Here is a 19,918-nt window from a genome sequence, read left to right on the forward strand (position 1 = left end):
CCTTATCTAGTGCATCTACACTGTATCCGCTACCCGCTCATTAGTCACGTAGTAGTCGTCTTGGTTATCAGATTGACTGTTGGGGAACAGCAGTGCTTGTGTTCAAGTAATCCTTATCGTCAGAAGGTTAATAGTAGCCTAATGCTACGTCACAATGCCTATGTTAATCACCTTGCTTCATCTCATCATGTATGAGTAGTATAATTTCACATCATCACAAAGGTGAGAATAGTACAGTAAGGTATTTTGAAAGAGAGGAGTCAGGTTTACATAACTTTTATTACTGTACAGTAATAACTGTTCTATTTCATTATTATTGTTAACTTTACTGTACTAATTTATAAATTAAATTTTATCATAGTTATGTATGTGTAGGTAAAAACAGTATATGTAGGGTTCGGTACTATCTGCAGTTTCCGGCATCCACTAGGGGTAGTTGAACATATTCCCCATGGATAAGCAGGGACTACTGTATTTTTTAAATGTTAAACTGATAATTTTATAGAATTTTACACAATGAAGTTTTTTTAATACAAAAATTTTTATTGGTGTATTTCAGCCAAATTTGAAATGGACTTCGCATTATAGATAAATGAATAATGTGTTCTTTATTAATTGCAGTGCCTAAGGTACTCTGGTGATATAGCTGGTCACAAAGTAATTGCTCATACAATTTCTTCTTCCATTCAAAAATAGCAATTGTGACAGACTGAGAGGTAGCTGAGTACTGAGTCCTGTTCAAGTGATTTTCCTGCAGCAGAGACTAGTTGATGAACATAATCAATGGAGCTGAATTGTCTACACAGGCTTAGGGAGTCTAACTAGAATAAACTGCCTTGGTCAGAGTTTGTCTTTAGGGCTTTGTTTACATCTCAGGTGATCTGTTATGTTGGAGACTAATACCTTGGCCCAATGCCCTTATGTTACCCAGGCCAGACTCTGAAAGCTTACTCTAACCATAATGCATACAAATAGGTGTCTAAAAACAAAAAAACTATAGGTAATAGCTACTGGACACTGTTCTCAGTGCTTTACATTTATCATGCTATATAGTATTAACAACTACAGTCTTAATAAGGATAACTACCAAGTTCCTTAACAGACCACTTCTGATTAGCATCTTATTTAATCCTCTCACTAACTGAAGCAGGTAGGTGGCATTACTATATTTTAAAGACTCTGAAACTGAGTTGCAGGAAGGTTAAATAGTTTGCTCAAGGTTATATGACTAGGAAATATTAGAATTAAGTCTGGAGCCACAGTACTGTCAAAGTTTCTTTGAGGATATGTGTTTGAATTTGAAATCTGGGATGGCAGGAATATGTCTCCCTATGCAGATATACAAACCTCTTGATCTTCTGGAATTCCTTCAATTGCAACTGATGATGATAACTTTTGTCACCTCAGACACCTGGAAGAATGCTAACAAAAGTGTTCCTTCATACTTTCACTTTTTTCTTCCTCATTGCTTCTAACTAGCATTAGAAAGAAATGATTAGGAAAGAAAGTACAGGGTTATAGAGGATAAGAAACAGTGATAGGGGATAGGAGGGGAGAAGAGAGAAGTTTCTTATCTCTCCTACTTTATTAAATAGTCAGCTCAGTACCAACAGGCATTGAGTTCACAAAACAAAATGGAAGAGAGAAGGGAAGGAGTGCCTAGGTTGCTTATGGTTGGCCTTTCAAATATTATGAATATATATAAAATAGGCTGTGTAAACAATGAATTGTCCGCAAGCAATTTAGAAACCAACTGATACAACCCATTAGTAATTTAGGATTTATAATTTTAAGTAATATACATGAAAATTTTAAATAAAAGAAATCCATAAACATGTTTCCCTTTCTCTTTGTCTACATTCTCACTCTACGACTCAGTAAGTCATTACGGTAGTATCTTTGTACATCAAGAAACTCTGAACTTCCTAAAACTCACCAAGTTGTTGGAGCTTCATCATCTCCCATCTCACCTTCTTCTACATCCATCCCTTCTTCTCTGTCTTCAGTGTGCTAAATTTAAAAAAAATGTACAGCCTGTTGTGAAACAATTGTCAGGCAGAAGGTAAATGCTGCAATAATATCACTCACACACTGCTAGACAAGCATTAGCAGAGAAATCTAATCACAGTAACCATTTGGACCTATAGTTAATCTTTAAGGCAATCAAAATTCTATATGATGGGGAGACTCAACAGCAGTATGACAATGCTATAAAATAGTCATGAAGACAAAGTCAAAAGTTTTAAACGTATTTCTCCAAACATAGTCAGTAGATTATTTCTGGAATAAAGGGTCTATGGCAAAATATATTATTGAAATATATACAATGACCTTTTAGAGAACTGAGAAAGATCATTAGCATATTAAGGACTTTAAGAACTATAGTAAATAACTCTTAAAGTGAATTTAATTAGTTTTTATTCCTAACTTTAATTTGACCATGGAAACCCACCCCGACCCCCACATAGAACACTTGTTATCTTGGAACACATTAGGATACGCTGAATGTCCAGCTCTATATTGAAAAATTTAAAATAAGTTCACGTTTAATAGTCCAAGAAGTACTTAAAAGATACATAAGGGTGAAGGACAAGATTTTGAAAAATCTTAAGCAAAGTCAACATTATTTCCAAACTGCTAATGATTACACTTTAAGGAATAAATTGCATAGTCTGATTAATCTACAGTGAGATATTAATTATATCTAATTAATAATTTAGAAATTTTATAACTTGCTCCTACATGGAGAGTAGGTGCTGACTGTCCAGAACTTTGCCAACTCTGGACTTTCTGATTATAGCATAAATAATCTTTAAAAAGAAAGTCGATTATAGCAGATGTCCTTTTAAAAATCAGTGGGCAAATAACAGATTATTTAACAAATGGTTCTGCGATAATTAGCTTACTGTTCGGAAAAAATAACTAAATTTATTCCAAACTCAATATTTCTGCTGGGTTAAAAAGTTAAAAGAAAAAATAAAAATCATAAATGCACCAGAAGCAAACAAAGGAGGTGATATAATCTTGTGGAGAAAAAGCCTTAAGCATGACATAAAACCAGAAACAATAAAACAAAAGTCCAACAAATGTTAATATTATATCCAAATTTAAATTTTAAATAAGTAACAAGAAAAAGTATAAACTGAAAAAAATATATCAACATATGGTAGGCAATGAATTAATAATATTCTATATAATGAGTTTCTATATATCAGTAAGAAAAAGACATTACAATAGTAAATTGGGCAAATGGCAGGAGCAGGCAATTCTCTTCCTCATTGCTTCAAATTAGCACAGAAGAAAAATAAATTCTAATAAACATACACTAAAGTCCTCAGCTTCCTTAATAACCAATGAAAGTTAAAGCAAAGACGACTTAATTTTCAAGTACATATCAATTAAGCAAAGACTTTTAAAAATGGATAATCCCCAGGGTTAGTGTGAGCCTGTGGTAAAAGGGGCAGGCATTCTCTATGTGCCAATGGTTGTAGTAATGGGTACAACCTTTTTGAGAAGTTACTAGGCAATAGCTATCAAAATTGGATATATGCATATATTTTGACATAGCAAAATTTGTCCTAAGGAGACATCTGCATAATATAGCAATGATATACGTAATAATATTCACTATAATGTTATTAATTTTTCACTATTAGAGATTATCTAAATGCCCACTGACAGGGGATTATAATATATCCAAAGATTTATCATGAGCAATAAACCTGAAACAGACCTAAACATACTGATGCAAAAATGCAATCATTTTATCCTAAAAGAAAGTGAATTTCAGAATAGTATATACTATAAGATCTCGTTTTCAGAATAAAACTACGTATACACAAAAAGCCCTGTAACGACAGACAGAGAATGTTAAGAGTAGTTATCTTTAGAGCCTTGGATTATGGGGTAGCTGTACTTTCTATTTTAAATATTTCTATTTTGTTTGCATTTTTATCACAAAATACATATTATTTCTATAAATTGGAAATAAAGGCTTAAAAATTTTTGATGACTTAGAAGACCCATTCATATCAGTTATCTCAATAACAAACTTATAAACATGTTCTGTTAGAGTTCTTATCAGCCTCACCTTCTGACCCAAGGTGCTTTCCTGCTCATTGGTATTGAAAACAGTGACATTTTCCAGATTAAACTGACTCTGCAAGTTAAGACCTATTTAAAGAAAAAAAGATTTCAAAGCAAATCCACCAAATGCCTAAAGTTGTTTAAGAATATAACTTTCTCATACAACCATAACGTACAAAATAAACCCATAGTTAAGGAAAAGATCAAGTCAGAAATAATGACACTTTGATTTTCAATTTCTTCCTAAGATTCATTTCTTAAAGGTGCCTTTAGAGTACACAGAATTCTACATACATTATAACAAATATAGTTGATCCTTGTTATTCATGAATATTTAAGAACAATTTTATATATGATGTAATATGTAGTAATTTATAATTTTGCTGAATCAGATAAAAACTATTAATCAAAAAGTGAGAGTGTATAACAATATTTATGATAAAAACATTGTAGTTATAAGAGCTAGGTTTCCCACTGTCAGAGAAAGAAACTAAATAAGCAGGTATACTGGTGCAAGATAAACTCAGAAGTATTAGTATAATCTCATGGTTTTTGCTATTGGTTATTTAAAAACAGAAAGTGTGATATTGCAATTTATAAGAAATATATATATTTTGTCATTCAGCTGACTGAAATATATTTCTCAGATATATTTGGGCTTCATCCACAGTTCCTGGCTCACAGCTCCCAACCCCCTAAGTGATGAAGGCAAAAATAGTATCTCTTATTACATTAAAGGGGTGATTTTTGGACCCAACCTAAGGAGAAGCGGGTGTTTGACAGTATAGGCAACCAGGTGGTTAGAATATTAGAACTTTCAGTCCTATTCCTTGATTTCTGGGGAGGAGAGACGGGCTTGACATTGAATCAATTGCCAATGGCTAATGACTTAGTCAATCATTATTATGTAATGAAGCTTCCATAAAAACCCAAAGGGACAGGTCATTGCTATCTTTATGAAAGAGCTTCCAAGTTGGGGAAACAGAAGGCTTCCATGTGCCATCATGGGACAGAAGCTCCTTTGTCCTTTTCATTGATTTGTACCCTTTAATACCTTCTATAATAAATCAGTAATCTAGTAAGTAAACAGGGTTTCCTAAATTCTGTGAGCTATTCTAGGAAATTAACTGAACCCAAAAGGAGGGGTGTGTGGGAACCTCTGATTCATAGCCAGTTGGTCAGAAATAGGTAAAAACCTGGGCTTGTGACTGACTGGCTTTGAAGTGTAAGACAGTCTTGTGGGCCTGAGATCTTTACCTGTGGGATCTGATGCTCTCTCTGGGTACACAGAGAGTATCAGAATTGAGTTGAATTCAATTGCTTGTTGGTGTGGGGAAGCCATCCTCACTCCCCCACCCCCACCATGTTGGAATTGTGTCCAAGAACCCCTTTCAGATATACAGAAATAAATACATATGTATATGTATACACAAGTTGTATACATACAAATCTTTCCTAGTACTGTCCACTGAGAGGGCCCAGAAGCAGTGATACTCTAGTAGCAATTAGCATATTAGCAGATTCTGGCTTCTAAATATCATTCTTAAATAAAAGAAATCAGGCTCCTTGGAGAAATAGGTGATTCCAGGTCCGGGCAGGAAAAATACAAGATGAACCTGATTGTCTTCTTGTATCAGGAAAACCTAAAAGAATTTCCAATGGGCAAAACTAGAAGAACTTGAGTAACAAAGTAAATGATACTATGGGATTATAACCCAGAAGATAAAATAAATATCCATGAGTTCATACTGAAATAAATAATCAAATTAATAAGTAAATAAAGAGATAACTCTTTCTTATAGAAGAATATCAATTAATAATGTAAAAGGAATGAAAGAAACAGAAAATCAACACAAGGACAATCTAATAACAATCACTGTAGGCAAGACCCACTGATGAACATGTACTACTGAAATCAGTGGGCAAAGGTCTAAGAAGAAAAAGAGTATTTGCATAGCCTCAAAGTATCTCCCTCCAAATATTTAATTACAAAGGGGAAAACAGTACTTTGCAGCAGAGAAATACGGTGATCAAGGATAACATCACCAGTAATAAGACAAATCAATATCACGTTGAAATGATGCACTAAGAAAAACAGATCATTTCTGTCTTCTTCCCCCAAATCCATAACTTTAATCCAATTATGAAAAATCATCAGACAAATCTAAATCGAAGAGCATTCTATAAACTACGTGGCCAATGCTCTTCAAAAGTATCAAGGTCATGAAAAAAAAAAGCAAAGACTCAAGAACTCTGACTGACTGGGGAGACTAAAGTAACATGACAACTAAATGCAATATGGGATCCTGGATTAGATCCTTAAATAGAAAAAAAATAGTGATAAAATTGGTAAAATCCAAATAAACTCTGTAGTTAACAGTGCTGTACCAATGTTGATTTCTTGGTATGAATAACAGTACCACGGTTATGTAAGAGGTTAACATTAGGTGAAGATTATTTAGGTATTCTCTATACTATCTTTGCAACTCGTCTTCAAGTCTAAAGTTACTTCAAAACAAAAGGATTTTTAGGAAAGGCTAGTATGCTAGATCAAGAAGTTAGTAAACAAACCTGGCTAACCATTCAGCACTGACTACTTAAAAAAAAACCCCTGTCTATTCTCTATTTATTACTCAATATAGCACATGCTATAACTCTCATTAAGTTTAAAAATTTCAGTCATACTTCAGTATGTTTAATGGTAAATTACATGCTAAAATGGCGTTTTGAAGGTCTTGGGATATACCCTAGTGAATCTCAAGTATCTACACATGTTAAAAAAAAAAAAAAAAGCAAAAGAAAAAAGAAAAAAGTAAAAAAGAAAAAGAAAATATTCCAAAATGCCAACCTAGGGTAGAAAGATTGATTATGAATAATGAAGTTTTTTACTTCACTTTCCAATTTTCTGAAATAAGATTGTGTTACTGTTGTAACTTAAAAAATCAATTTAAAAGTATAGTATATTAAAAGATATAGTTTAAAGCTACCGTTAGCAATATGTTGTCAGTCTTTCAACTAATTAATTAAAGGAAAAAAGGTGGCTGATGTCTTGTCAATTTAGAGATGTCGTACATTAAAAAAGTTATTTAAAATGTTTTTAAAAAATTGAAGAGAGTGGAAGCTGGAGATAACCAGAAAGGACAAAAGAATTTCTGAGAAATGAAACACTGTTCTTACGTCTTCTGTAAATTCCAGCAAAAGAAATCACTTGTGAGGGGCACACTTCATTTCACAAAGAGATAGAGCCTTCGTTCACCACACATTTAAATGGTGACTAGGTGTCTGGCACTGTTTAGGAACAGAGAATATAGAGGTGAAGGACATAAACTGAAAATGATAGATGGTGTTAAATGCTAAGAAGAGATTTATAATCGGGTGGTAATAATGTGTGACTGCTGTGTCAGGTTAAGATTAGATGCTCAAAAAGAGCCTCTCTGAAGAAGTGAAATTTAAAATGGTATTGAATGACAGCAAGTCAGTAATGGGACAGCAATGAACAAAAGGATTATAGAGGGAACACTTAGTACCACGTCCCAAAGTTCAATTGATCTTGATATTCTGAAGGCATAAAGAAGGTGAGCTGCCAATTCGATGGGGAAAGAATAGTTTTTTCTACAAATGGTGTTGGGATGACTGGGTATCCGTATATAAAAGAATGGAACTGGACCCCTACCTCACACATATATAAAAATTAACTCAAAACAGATCACAGACCTAACTGTAAGAGCTAAAACTCTTGGAAGAAAACACAGGAGTAAATCTTCATGACCTTGAGTTAGGCTACGGGTCCCCAACTCCCAGGCCGCAGACTGTACTGGTCTGTGGCCTGTTAGGAACTGGGCTGCAGAGCAGGAGGTGAGCGGTGGGTGAGCGAAGCTTCGTCTGTATTTGCAGCCACTCCCCAGTGTTAGCTTCACTGCCTCAGCTCCACCTGAGATCATCAGGCATTAGATTCTCATGGGAGCACTGGTCCCTGGTGCCAAAAAGATTGGGGACCTCTGGGTAAGGCAATGGTTTCTTAGATACGACCCCACGAGCACAAGCAACAAAAGAAAAAAATAGATATAAAGCTTCATCAAAATGTAAAACTTTTGTGCAACAAATGATACTACTGACAAAATGAAAAGGTAATCCACAGAATGTGAGAAAATATCTGCAAATTATATATTCGATATGAGTCTAGTATCTAGGATATTAAAAGAACTCATATAACTAATTGATAAAAAGACAACCCAATTTTAAAAACCAGCAAAGAATATGAACTGACATTTTTTAAGGAAGACATACAAATAACCAGTAAGCACATGAAGCCTATGCTTAACATCTCTAATCATTAGGAAATAAAAATCGAAACCACAGTGAGATACCACTTTATATCCACTAGATTGGATATAAAAAAAAGACAGACAACAGTGTTAGTAAAGATGCAGAGAAACTGAAACGCATGTGTATTGATGAAAGGATTGTAAAATGGCGCAATCTCTTTGGTAAAACAGTTTGGTAGTTCCTCAAGAATATAAACATGACCCAGCAATTCTACTCTACGTATTTGCCCAAGAGAAATGAAAACATACGTCCATACAAAAATCTGTATACAAATGTTCACAGGGGCAATATTCATAATAGCCAAAAATTGGAAACCATCAAAATGTCTAACAACTGATGAATGGATAAACAAAAGGTGGTATAGCTATACAGGGCATATTATTTGGCCATAAGAAGAAATGGATTAGTGAGTGATGTATGCTACAATGCAGATGAACCTTGAAAATATTATGCTGTTTAAAAAGCCAGTCACAAAGATCACATATTGTATTATTCCATTTTTCAAATGTCCAGAATAGGAAAATCTAGAGACTAATAAGTAGATTAATGGTTGCTTAGGGCTTGGGAAAGGTAAGTATGAAGGTAAGTGGGACTGGCAGTAAATGGATACAGGTTCCTTTTAGAAGGAAAATATTCTATAATTAGACCGTAGTGATGGGCATAACCCTATGAATATACTATAAAACAATGAATTGTACACTTTCAATGGTGAATTGTATGGTATGTGAAGTCACATCTCAATAAAGCTGTTAAAAAAAAGTAATAAAAAAGGGCAAGTTTCCAGTAATGGAAGGCCAATTAATTCAGATTAACCTTCCCACTAAAGACAACTAAAAACTTGGATAAATTTATTTCTATAATTAATTCTATAAGTATTTATAGATCAAAAACCTTATTCATAGCACTGTTCTGGGCAATAAAAAAAAAATGGTTTTCTTTAAAACAAAGTTGACAAGATAGTCAGGAATATCAGGCAAAAATCCAAAAGGAAAGGAAGATAAGCAATGTATCATTTAGCACTCAAAGCCACTTTTGTCTTGAGGACATCTGCCAAACAAGAAGAATCAGTTGCAAAACTAAGTTAGTAGCTTCCTGAAGCTAGGATATAAAAGTAAATCTCTGGGCCCAAGGAAGGTGGGGAATCTAATAAATTCTATCCCAATCATCTTAAAGGCTGAGAACTTGTAGGACTACATCCTCAGGTAGGGATGAACCAAACCACAGTTCAGTGCTAAGTGTTCTTGATGATCTAAGAAATCATAGGCCTTGAGCTGGGCTGGATTAAAGAGTAGTAGCCCCCTTTTAAAAGTGTGTGGCAGAAGTAATGAAAATTCTATCTGGAAAAAGATATCTATTCTAAACCTCAAAATTATTTCTTTAAATATCTTCTTAAATATAACAGCCAACACTAACAACACACACAGAGATAAGACAACTTGAGTGAGAAGCAGTAGAAAGAGACACTAGAGACAGATACACAAAGACTAAAGTACTGAAATAATCAGAAACAGAAAATAAAAGTAAAAATAATGCTGGATAAAAACTAAAACATAAGTTTGAAAATTATGAGCAGAGAATAAGAAATTAAAAAGTGACAGCAGATTTTAAAAAGACCTTCTAGAAATGAAAAATACATCAACTGAAATCAAGAACTTGATTAGCAACAGATTATTCATAGCTGAAGAGAGAAGTAGTGAATTGGGAAACAGTTCTGAAGAAATTATTCAGAATGTGATAAACAGAGGAAAAATATAGGAAGTGTAAGAAGCAAAGTAAGAAGATACAAGGTTGTTTCTTGGAGTTCCAGAAAAAGAGGCATATAATATTTCAAGAGATAATGGCTAAAACTTTTACAAAGTTTTAGGACCCCAATCCACAGATTCAAGATATCCACAAATCTACAGCATGATAAAGAAAAAGAAATCCAGGCTGAGTACATCATAGTAAAACTGAAAAAAAAAAGAAAAGAAAAGAAAGAAAGAAAAAAAATCTTAAGAGCAAATAGAGAAAAAAAATCTAGATTATTTTCAAAGGAGTTAGACTGACATTTGACTTGTCTATAGAATAATGCAAGATAGAAAGCCAAGTAATGATTATCTTACACAAAATGAAATCCTGTATTTAGTGCCAACCTAGGATCTTATATCTACTGAAACCACTCAAGAATAAGGAGAGATTTTCAGACAAAACACAGATCTGCATTAAAGAAAAGTCTAAAGGAAAAAATGATTACAGTTAGGTCAGAAATAGAAGTAGTAAATATATTAGTTAAACTAGGTTAATCCTGACCACATTAAATAAGAAAAAAAAAAAAAAAAACCAGCATAGATCTAGCATGACAAAAAGAAAGCACGTAAAAACCACTGCTAACATGTACTGTAGGACTTTCCCACATGTAGGCTGTTGTAAGCTCTTTACATATTTTAATTCATTTAACCTTTACAACATATGAAGTAGGTGGTATATTAGCCTGATATTAAAGAAGGGAAGACTGAGGCAAAGAGATATTAAAACCTGGCATTTAGAACAGATTGTGGAGGGACCTGGAGAACTGGCAATGTTACATTTCTGGATCTGGACAGTGGTTACACAAGTGTTTGCTTCATAATTATTCTATACATTTATTTTAAGCACTTTTCTATATGAGGGTTATTATTTCACAATTAAAAAATGGTAAAAGAAATAAAGGGAAGTAAATGTGACTAAACAGTAGCTACTGAGGGAGAAAATGGAAGCAGAAAAATAGGCATCCATTATGAAATGAAATAAAAACATGATGGTTCAAATCTGCATATTTCAGTGTGATTCAACTGTACATTATCATTAATAAGCTTTGAACTTAAAGAAAGAACCATAACTTTATTTAAGGGTTACCTGTGTTATACACTAGGACCTGTGTATAGTATCACTGTTTACTAGTAAAACAAAATAAAGTGACAATTTTCTATGCTATCTTTCAACTTCATAACCATTTTCTTGTTGTCATCATGACAGATTCAAAGCCATTAAAAACTGGAAAAGATTTTCCTGTAAAGCATTTGTTTAATGTATAAAAGCTTACCTGATTTCTCAGATAAAGGAAAAAGCCTGGCCAAAAAGAGTTGAATTCGTCCACAGAAGACTGTATTCTGGGATTTGGATAATCTTCTAAGGAGATCTAATAATATGGAAATGAAAGTTACACAGAAGGGAGATCTTTCTGTTTATCACAACCATACCCAAGTTTCTTAACCAGTTTGCCAAGAGTATCTTCCTAAAGCAGTAGTTCTTAAAATGGAGGTAGAAACTAATGCCATGAAAAACCCCTACAAAATTAGGAATAAAACAAGTTTAGCAAAAGCAAGATAAGCTTTACCAATTGTTTTTGGTTTTTGATAAGTTTCCATCCAGAACAGGAACAGTTTAAAGTGAATGATCAGTTTTAATAAATCAGACTATTATTTAAAAATGAAGATACAAATCTATTTAGAAAATTTTATTACTTGTATTTAATTCGACCACTTGTTTTTCTGGCCATATTTACATTAAAAAAAAAAATCATTTACCAATGAATTACTTACCATTGCACATACGTAGTAAATAATTTTTCCCAGCAGAATAGAATGTATTCTGAAATTAAGACAGAAATTATTACTATAGTTCAGAAGCTGTTGTACATCCTTCAATAATAAGTCACAGGAAGTAAAATATTAAAGAATAGTAACATGCACTGGGAGTCTACTATGCCACTTTCGCTTTTTTCAAGCAAATAATATAAAAGTTTTCTGATATGTAAAATAACAAAACATGATACTACACTGTTTTAAACAGGTGAAAGTGTGCATTTTCAAGTAAAATGTTACTAAGTCAAAATTTGTACTTCAACTTTTTCTCCATACATGATTCTTACTTACCACTGCCAACCCCCGCCGCCCTGCCGCCCACAGCAGAATATGTAACTCGTTCACAAGAACAAATGTTTTGGCAATTAGCAATATCAGAAATTTAAGCCAAAACCTACCCTTGCAACTTTAGATCAATAAAAAGATAATGTTAGTAGAAAAAGAAACTGAAGAACTTACTGATTTCCAAGTAGCAACATTTTTTTCCACAAAAGTGAATATTGTGTCACACTGATCCAAAGGAAGACAATCCAAAACATCTCCCAACAATACAAAAGGTGTAGATGCAGTACAAATACCTTCAGGTGAAACACAAGCCAATTTAAAAGTTTAAAATACTGTTCAGTAAAATTGCCCATGCAAAATCATTCTGAAGAATACTGTAAAGGTACACTTCGTCAATCCTAACAAGACTTTAAAAGACAAGAAATGGTATCAACCTAAAAGTCCCCAAACAGGACATACTTTTAAGTTTTGGTATGCGCACTCAGTAATAATGATAATGATAATCACTTTTGATAACACTTCTAGAGCATTTACTATATGTCAGGCACACTAAGTGTTTTACATATGCTAATACATTTAATCCTTATAACCCTATGAGGTAGATAATACTATCTTCAGTTTAAAGAATGGGAAAACTGAGACACAGAGAAGTTAAATAACGCCCATGATCATAGAGCCAGTAAGTGGCAGAGCTGGGATACGAACCCAGGTAGTCTGGCTCCACAGTCTGTTTTCTTCACCACTAAGCTATTCAAAAGAATATAATGCAGCCAATTAAAAACGATGATTATGACTATAATAACTTGGAAAATGTTTATTATATAAAGTTAAGTGAAAGAGGCAGGATTCAAAACTGTATGTATATTAGTAACAACAATAAATTTTTTTTAAAAGACTAGAGAAACTAAAACCATATACTAAAATAAATGGTAGTTTTTTAAAGTAGAGGAATTATGACTAGTATTGTTTCCTTTTTTCTCTTTTCCAAATGTTCTCTAGTGTTGCTGAATTGTGTCTGTGACTTGAAAAGATGATCTCTGAAAATATAATGAAAAGGTTTGATACTGATTTCAACTATTATTAAACATTTAAAATAACAGTACTGTTTCAGGGGAAAGAATAATAAAAAGCTGTTTATTCCTAAATTCAATGTTATTAATATAAAGCAATAAATTAAAGATTTTTAAGAAAAAGACATTTAGACTAGTTAAAAATACTTTTATCTCCCTGCTTGTTCTTCCTTCTACTTTAAGGTGATACTAAGACTAGTTTAAGTAAAGTTAGGCATGGTACGTTAAAAAAAAAAATCTAGGGGGCATTGTAAGCCCAAAACACTGCATTAATACAGTATATTCAAAAAAAGGTAGTAATGTTGCCAGCTCTACTCTGCACTGTTAAGATCATATCTGGAATGTGATGTGAGGGATAATGCCTAGAACCAGTCGGTGGCAAAAGGCAGCAGATTTTAACTCAATACAAGGGCAATCTGATAATCAAAACTATCTAACAGAAATCAGATAGTGAGCTCCATTAATGGGTGTATAGGCTGGATGACCACTTGCTAGGGACGTTACAGAGGGAAGGTACGGTAGGCCAGAGATGAGACTGAACCAGGTGACCTCTAAAGTCCCTTAAGACTCAGATTCTGTGATACTATATGCCCTGGACATCTAAGAGATTTGAAGGACATACTCCCTGCCATTAGTTGCACTACAGTCTGGCCTAAGCTAACTCACATTTGATAATTACAGAACTTAAGAAAATTACCTATATTCTACTCTCAAAGATTCTGATTAAAACTAAGCTAAAGCCTGGCAATTTCATTTAAAAATAGAGATTCACTGGTGATTCTAATGAGCTGGTTTATAGCATGATCCCCCACAACTTTCACAATCTGTGTCTCAACCTCTACATGATCCTCTTTGCTTCACCTTAACCTCAGCCACATATACTCTCTCCTCAGTTACTAAATACCTTGCAATGTTCCTATTTGCATGGTTGTTCACAATGCTTTTTCTGCCTAAATAGTCCTCCTATCACATGGTAAGTTCCTAACTTAATCTTTTAAAGCACAGAGCACACGGTGCATCTAAAAACCTCCTGATATCTTTGAGCAGGCCACCGCTTCTATGCTTCTGAAGCACACCGTACATATATTATAGCACTTATCATATCCTGTTTCTTTGTTATGTAAACTATCAGCTTTCTAAGGGCAGGCATTTTTGTATATTTTAACCAGTAAAGTGTCTGACACTGAACAGAAGCTCAATAAATATCTGCTAAGTTGAATTTAATAAAATATAGTTATGGACAATTTGAAAACGTGTCACATAAACAATACTATAATCTCTCTCAAGAAGGAATTTTCCCCATCAAATTAAAGTGTTTACTTACAATTTAACTAAGTTCATAAGCCCTCACCTTTTTCAAATAAAGTTCTAAACATTGACTTTGTACAACTTCGAGTGTTAAAAACATTACCAGTGTATAGGAGTAACATATCAAGGTAATCAATGAAGTAAGCAGACACTGCATACTGTTTGGCAAGGAACAGTCCATTGCACAACTCATTTAAGTATGCTTAATGAATGAAAGAATAAACATCTTATATAAAAGTTTAACATGAGAAGTCAGAATTTCTGAATTATGCTTAAGTTCACAAAATAGCTTGCTGCTACACTGGAAGACCACTTTTATCTTTTATGTTCTAGTTTTTGTAGGAATAAGTATCAAAATAATATGTGAATAATGCTTTACAGATTAAAAGGCACCTTTTGCATAAATTATCTGAATTAATCAAATGAGTATTTTAACCAAATTGGTTAAAAAAGAGTTATAATGAACATTTTCATTGCTTCTTTCTGCAAATATTTAATGAGCTTCTACTATGTGTTAAGTAGGCATTGTGTACTTATGTCTTTTTAAAAATCTCTTGGAACTATCTCCCACTGCCACTGTTCCATTTTAATAGTCCCCTACCTAGTTTTCCTGCCAGCAGTCTCCCTTAATCCAACTCTATTTCCATAGCTCCTCTTTAATATGGCATTCAAAGCCCTTTACAAATGACACTAACCTATCCCTCCTGCTTCTTTCCTCACCATTTTCATCATCCTTTTACCCCTCTGCTCCACGTAGTTCTTTATCCATGCTAAAGGTGGCCTATACATAGCTATTCCCGTCTATTTCTGCTTGACCAATTCATCATCCCTCATATCCCAGCTCACTGCAGCTTCCTAAGACCTTCCTGATTCCTTTAGACTCTGAAGTTTACAGTCACTTCAACCACAGTAATTAAACCACAGTAAAACATTTACAAGTCTGTTTCCCCCATTAGCCACTAAGCTCCTCATGAGCAGAAAATGTTTTATTTACCATTGAATCGTCAAGTCCTACTTTGTACCAGGCACATAGTAGATGCTCAATAAATATTTACAGGATGAACAAAACAACCTGAAAACAAAGAAAGTGCTAAAATGTGCGCTGCATACTAGGAATGAGAAATAAATGTGAGCTAATTTAATTGGGACTTCTTGGAAAAGGCAGAATTTGAAAAATGAACAAAATCAGATCAGTGGAGAATTATGGGGAGAATGTTTTAAATAAAGGATGTCATGTTCAAGATTACTTGAAAGCAAAACAAAACCATACGTACCTTCAGTTACTCCCCCAATAGCAAGAGAAATAATAGCTAAAACGTTTTCACATGATGAATGATTTATCTACCAACAGAGGAGAAAACAATTTAATTTAGGGGCCAGAGTTCCAACTAATCTGATAACAATAAAAATATACCCTCAGACATTAAATTAATTATCACAAATATGGGATAAAGATGATTCCTCACAGAAGATAAAATTGCTTTAAAGATGAAAATACAAAAAATAAATAGTAATAGTCACTAATTGTAGAAGTATACCAAGTAATAGTCACTAATTGTAGAAGTATACCAAGTAAAACGGTTACATTAGCATGATTAAGGCCGTAAGCTAATCATGTACAAAAGAGCTGAGGCCATAAATCAATCAATGGCACAGGGTGAAGGCAGGGCCAGGGGAATGAATTGTATTGGTGCATCAATATGTACGAGAGGGTTTTAATAGAAGGGCGGTAGTGTCTATGTTCAATAACATCATAAAAACCAGCATTTATTGAGTGTTCGTTAACCATCACTCTACAGAACAATCTTGAAAGAATGGTTATTTCCCTTCTTGCAAACAAAAGTGAGGCTCAGAAGAATAAAATAACTTGTCTAATTCCTCACAATAAGTAAGTGACTAGGTCTGAAGAAGAAAAAATAAGTTTTAATGCAGAATTGTCCAAAAGAAAAGGACACTGTATTAGGGCCATGAGAAAAAGTTCTAGCTTCTCAGCACTCAACCTTCACTAAACAAGAATAAACTGATGCAACTTTTCCTTTCATTCAGGTGCCCCACTAATGGTAAATAAATTCAGATTTTTCACATTTGATTAAATTTCTCTACTGAAGTTAGACAAGCTCTAGTTATTTTTTTTTAGATGCTGATGAGAAGAATGCCATGAGAAAATGAGAGCATGGAATCCCAATTTCCCATGCTGAATGTCCCTACTTGATCTTTTGTGCCACTATAGGATGTGCCCCTGTCTATACAACAAAGCAAGAGGGCTCAACTACAAATTCTAGTTCTTGCTAAGGAAGACTTAAAATGAACTTTTCTTATACTATTCACTTGGAGAGAGTTCTCTTCATTTAGTAAACCAAACTCTTCAAAGGATTTTGTACCTGTGCTGTCAAAAATCCTTAATTATTACATAAATCCTATAATATGATCAAGTCAGTTTTTGAAAAGTAGCAAGCTCACTCTAGGAAAAATAATCATATTTAAATATTCATTCAAATAAAAGCAATTTAAAAAATAACAGAACTTATTAATTTGCCAATAACGATAAATTAAAAAAAAACATACTTACAATTTCTTCTTCTAGAACACCTCTGAAAGCTTGGTCAAGGGTACATTTTTTTTCATTTTCACTATTAAAAACAAAAGACAGCTACGTTTTTCAAACAGCTCAGGGTAAGTATAAAGATTCAAGCAAGCATATTCACGGATATCAATGTCTTACCTGCCAGGTAACTGGTTGAAGGTATTCAACAATGGCTTGATATTTTTGCTGTTCAGGGCCTCTCTGGTAGACTTCTAGAAAAATAAAAATAGCAAATAAGTAGAAAATTTTTGCTTATTATTTACTGGAAAACATCACTCATAAGTATTTCTTACTTAAAAATATTTATAACTGGGAAAAATCACCTATCAGTCATTCTATCAGCAGTTTTTATTCAAATGCCACTTATTGATACATACTCATCACTTTAAACCTGGCCAAGAGCTTCCTAGCTAAGCTTTCTCATTCCAGGTTTTCTCTCCTATTATAAATATTACATTCATGAGAGTATTCTGCTTTTTCTTTAAAAAAGTCTCCAAATGGCTCCTTATTTACAGGCTTTGGTTTTAAAGTTTCGTAGCTTCTTCCCAAGGTCTAGATAAGGTTATTCCACGTAATCTATTCAATTTTATTTCCCACTACCCCCTAACACATACTCTCCACTAAGGTTTACCCATTTTTCATAATTTTCTATCAAGCTCATTCTAGTGTATTTACACAATCATGTTGTTCTTCCCACCTGCTCATGCAAATTCTATCCATTTTTCAGGGCCCATCTCAAGTACTACCTCCTCTAGGTAGCTTGCTCAGTACAGTCCCTCACACATAGTAAATACCACCTGCCGGTTATCTTAAAGTAGTCGCAATTGAAAGACAAAAATATTGCAAAGTCATTTATTCTGTGAAAATTCACGTACACTTGAAAAGTCATATTACCTCACAGGAGTTAGATTTATAATGGAAATGTCCATTCCTGACTCTGCCCTATCATCTTGGGCAAATCCCTTAATGCTACCTTTTCCTCACCAGTTAAACAAAGGGGTTGTTGTAGACCCTTACTACCAGCAGCAGCAGCACTGCCTGGCAACTTGTTAGATCCCCAGTGTAAGCCTATTGAATGAGAATTTACGTTTAACAAGATCCCGGGTGATCCCACAACACAGGGAAGCTGGAGAAACACTGTACTCGATAATCTCTAATTAAATGGCCTCTTCCAGGACTAACATGATCTTAGATATTCCTAACAATTACTCTTAGCAGAATTTCAAAGCACCAGAGATTACAGCAAAATGCAGAGAAAGAAAATCATTCTGATAACATAAACAAGATATAATCCGATAAAAGACAAACACCACACTGTACTGGAAAAAACCAAAAAAACTCCGCGTACATAAAAAACTACTTACTACAAAGAATCAATTTTCTTTCACAGAATTTTCATTCTGGCACCACTATAACTAGTTAAACATTTAGTATGCATAGTTAACCATCCTAGTAGCTGAATCATGACTCGAGATATTGGCGCAAAAGCTAAAGACAAATACAGTCAAACAACTTAGAACAAGATTCTTCATGCTGAGGTTTAAAATCAGAAAAAAGTTTAGTAAATCACTTAACTTTGTGTGTGTGTGGGGTGTGTGTGTGTGTGTCTCAGTTTCCATGTCATCTACGAAGGATAATAAAACAGTTAACATGAAAACGCTCTGTAAGATGTTTAGTTCTTACATGTCATCTACGAAGGATAATAAAACAGCTAACATGAAAACGCTCTGTAAGGTGTTTAGTTCTCAGATGCTAAAACTACTGTTCTCCAATGTGTAAGAATAAAATGGTATCTGGCAACTCTTCCCAAGCTGATCTGTTTGCCTTTTCCCACTTAGGATTTCTTAACCGATCTCTTAGGAGATATGGAGAGTGAAAGGTGTGGTGAACAGGCGGCCGGAACAATCACCGGGCAGTTAGGAGGTGGGGCAGGAGCCGGTTCTCTGGGCTAAAACCACTCCCTTCCAGTTCTGGAGACACCTGCCCCCTAAGCGAGCTGCAGAGTTGCTAAACCAGACGGGAGATCGTCTACGGATGAGCCCTTCATGCAGGGCGCCCAGAACGCGGAGATCCGGCTCCAGCCGGCAGGATGGCGGAAACGGACAGCAAAGGACGCGCGGAAAAGGCAGGTAATGCGCTTTTCCCACCTCCCAGCCCCAGACGGGGCCGGGAGCCAACGCTGCGGCGTATACACCTCTGTCTTCGCTTTACCCTAAGGTAAAATTCCAGTACTTTCATCGAGAGGAGGGTAAAGAGTAGCGCTGGGTCAAGGCCGCTCCCTCCCGCTTTACACTCACGGTAAACCGCGTCCGCGCTTCGGGTAAACTGAAGAGCGGCGGCGTCGGAGACATCTTCTCGGCTGCGCGTGCCCGCCACCGCGCTGCGGCGCAGGCCGATGACGTCAAGCCGCGAGCAGCGAGATTACCCGCTTTGTACGCGGCTAGAGCGGCGTGTGAGCAAAGGGGAGGGCCGGCTGATAGTTGGGAGCTTCTGTGGTGACCGAATTCAGGTGGGCATTGGAAGCCTTAGTTCGCCACACACTACCTGGTCCGGGTTCGTGGGTAACCTTTGTGGCGACGGCGTATGGGTAGCTGCGCCCCTGTAAACTGCGGGGAACAGGCTGGGACAATTACCGCGGTGCTTTTCCTGGTTTGGAG

At 34.8% G+C, this 19,918-nt stretch overlaps 1 protein-coding gene across 4 annotated transcripts in view; it reads right to left on the reverse strand.

Moving 5' to 3' along the window:
* Positions 1–19,679, reverse strand: part of THOC1 (THO complex 1) — a 42,347-nt gene extending 22,668 nt beyond the window's left edge. For 3 of the 4 annotated variants that reach the window (XM_015595689.2, XM_015595688.2, XM_006920042.3), the window contains exons 1-9: positions 19,559–19,679; positions 17,400–17,473; positions 17,247–17,307; positions 15,952–16,018; positions 12,474–12,592; positions 11,973–12,021; positions 11,474–11,569; positions 4,091–4,173; positions 1,937–2,010 (exon numbers count right to left, since the gene is read on the reverse strand). In XM_015595689.2, coding sequence (XP_015451175.1) covers positions 1,937–2,010; positions 4,091–4,173; positions 11,474–11,569; positions 11,973–12,021; positions 12,474–12,592; positions 15,952–16,018; positions 17,247–17,307; positions 17,400–17,473; positions 19,559–19,612 — 677 coding nt within the window. In that variant the 5' untranslated portion in view covers positions 19,613–19,679. The remainder of the gene's footprint in view (positions 1–1,936; positions 2,011–4,090; positions 4,174–11,473; positions 11,570–11,972; positions 12,022–12,473; positions 12,593–15,951; positions 16,019–17,246; positions 17,308–17,399; positions 17,474–19,558) is intronic. The other variant, XM_025038628.1, reaches the window with a different exon arrangement.
* Positions 19,680–19,918: the final 239 nt, after the last annotated feature.

Source organism: Pteropus alecto, unplaced genomic scaffold, assembly GCF_000325575.1.
Source record: "Pteropus alecto unplaced genomic scaffold, ASM32557v1 scaffold146, whole genome shotgun sequence".
Taxonomy (NCBI): Eukaryota; Metazoa; Chordata; class Mammalia; order Chiroptera; family Pteropodidae; genus Pteropus; species Pteropus alecto.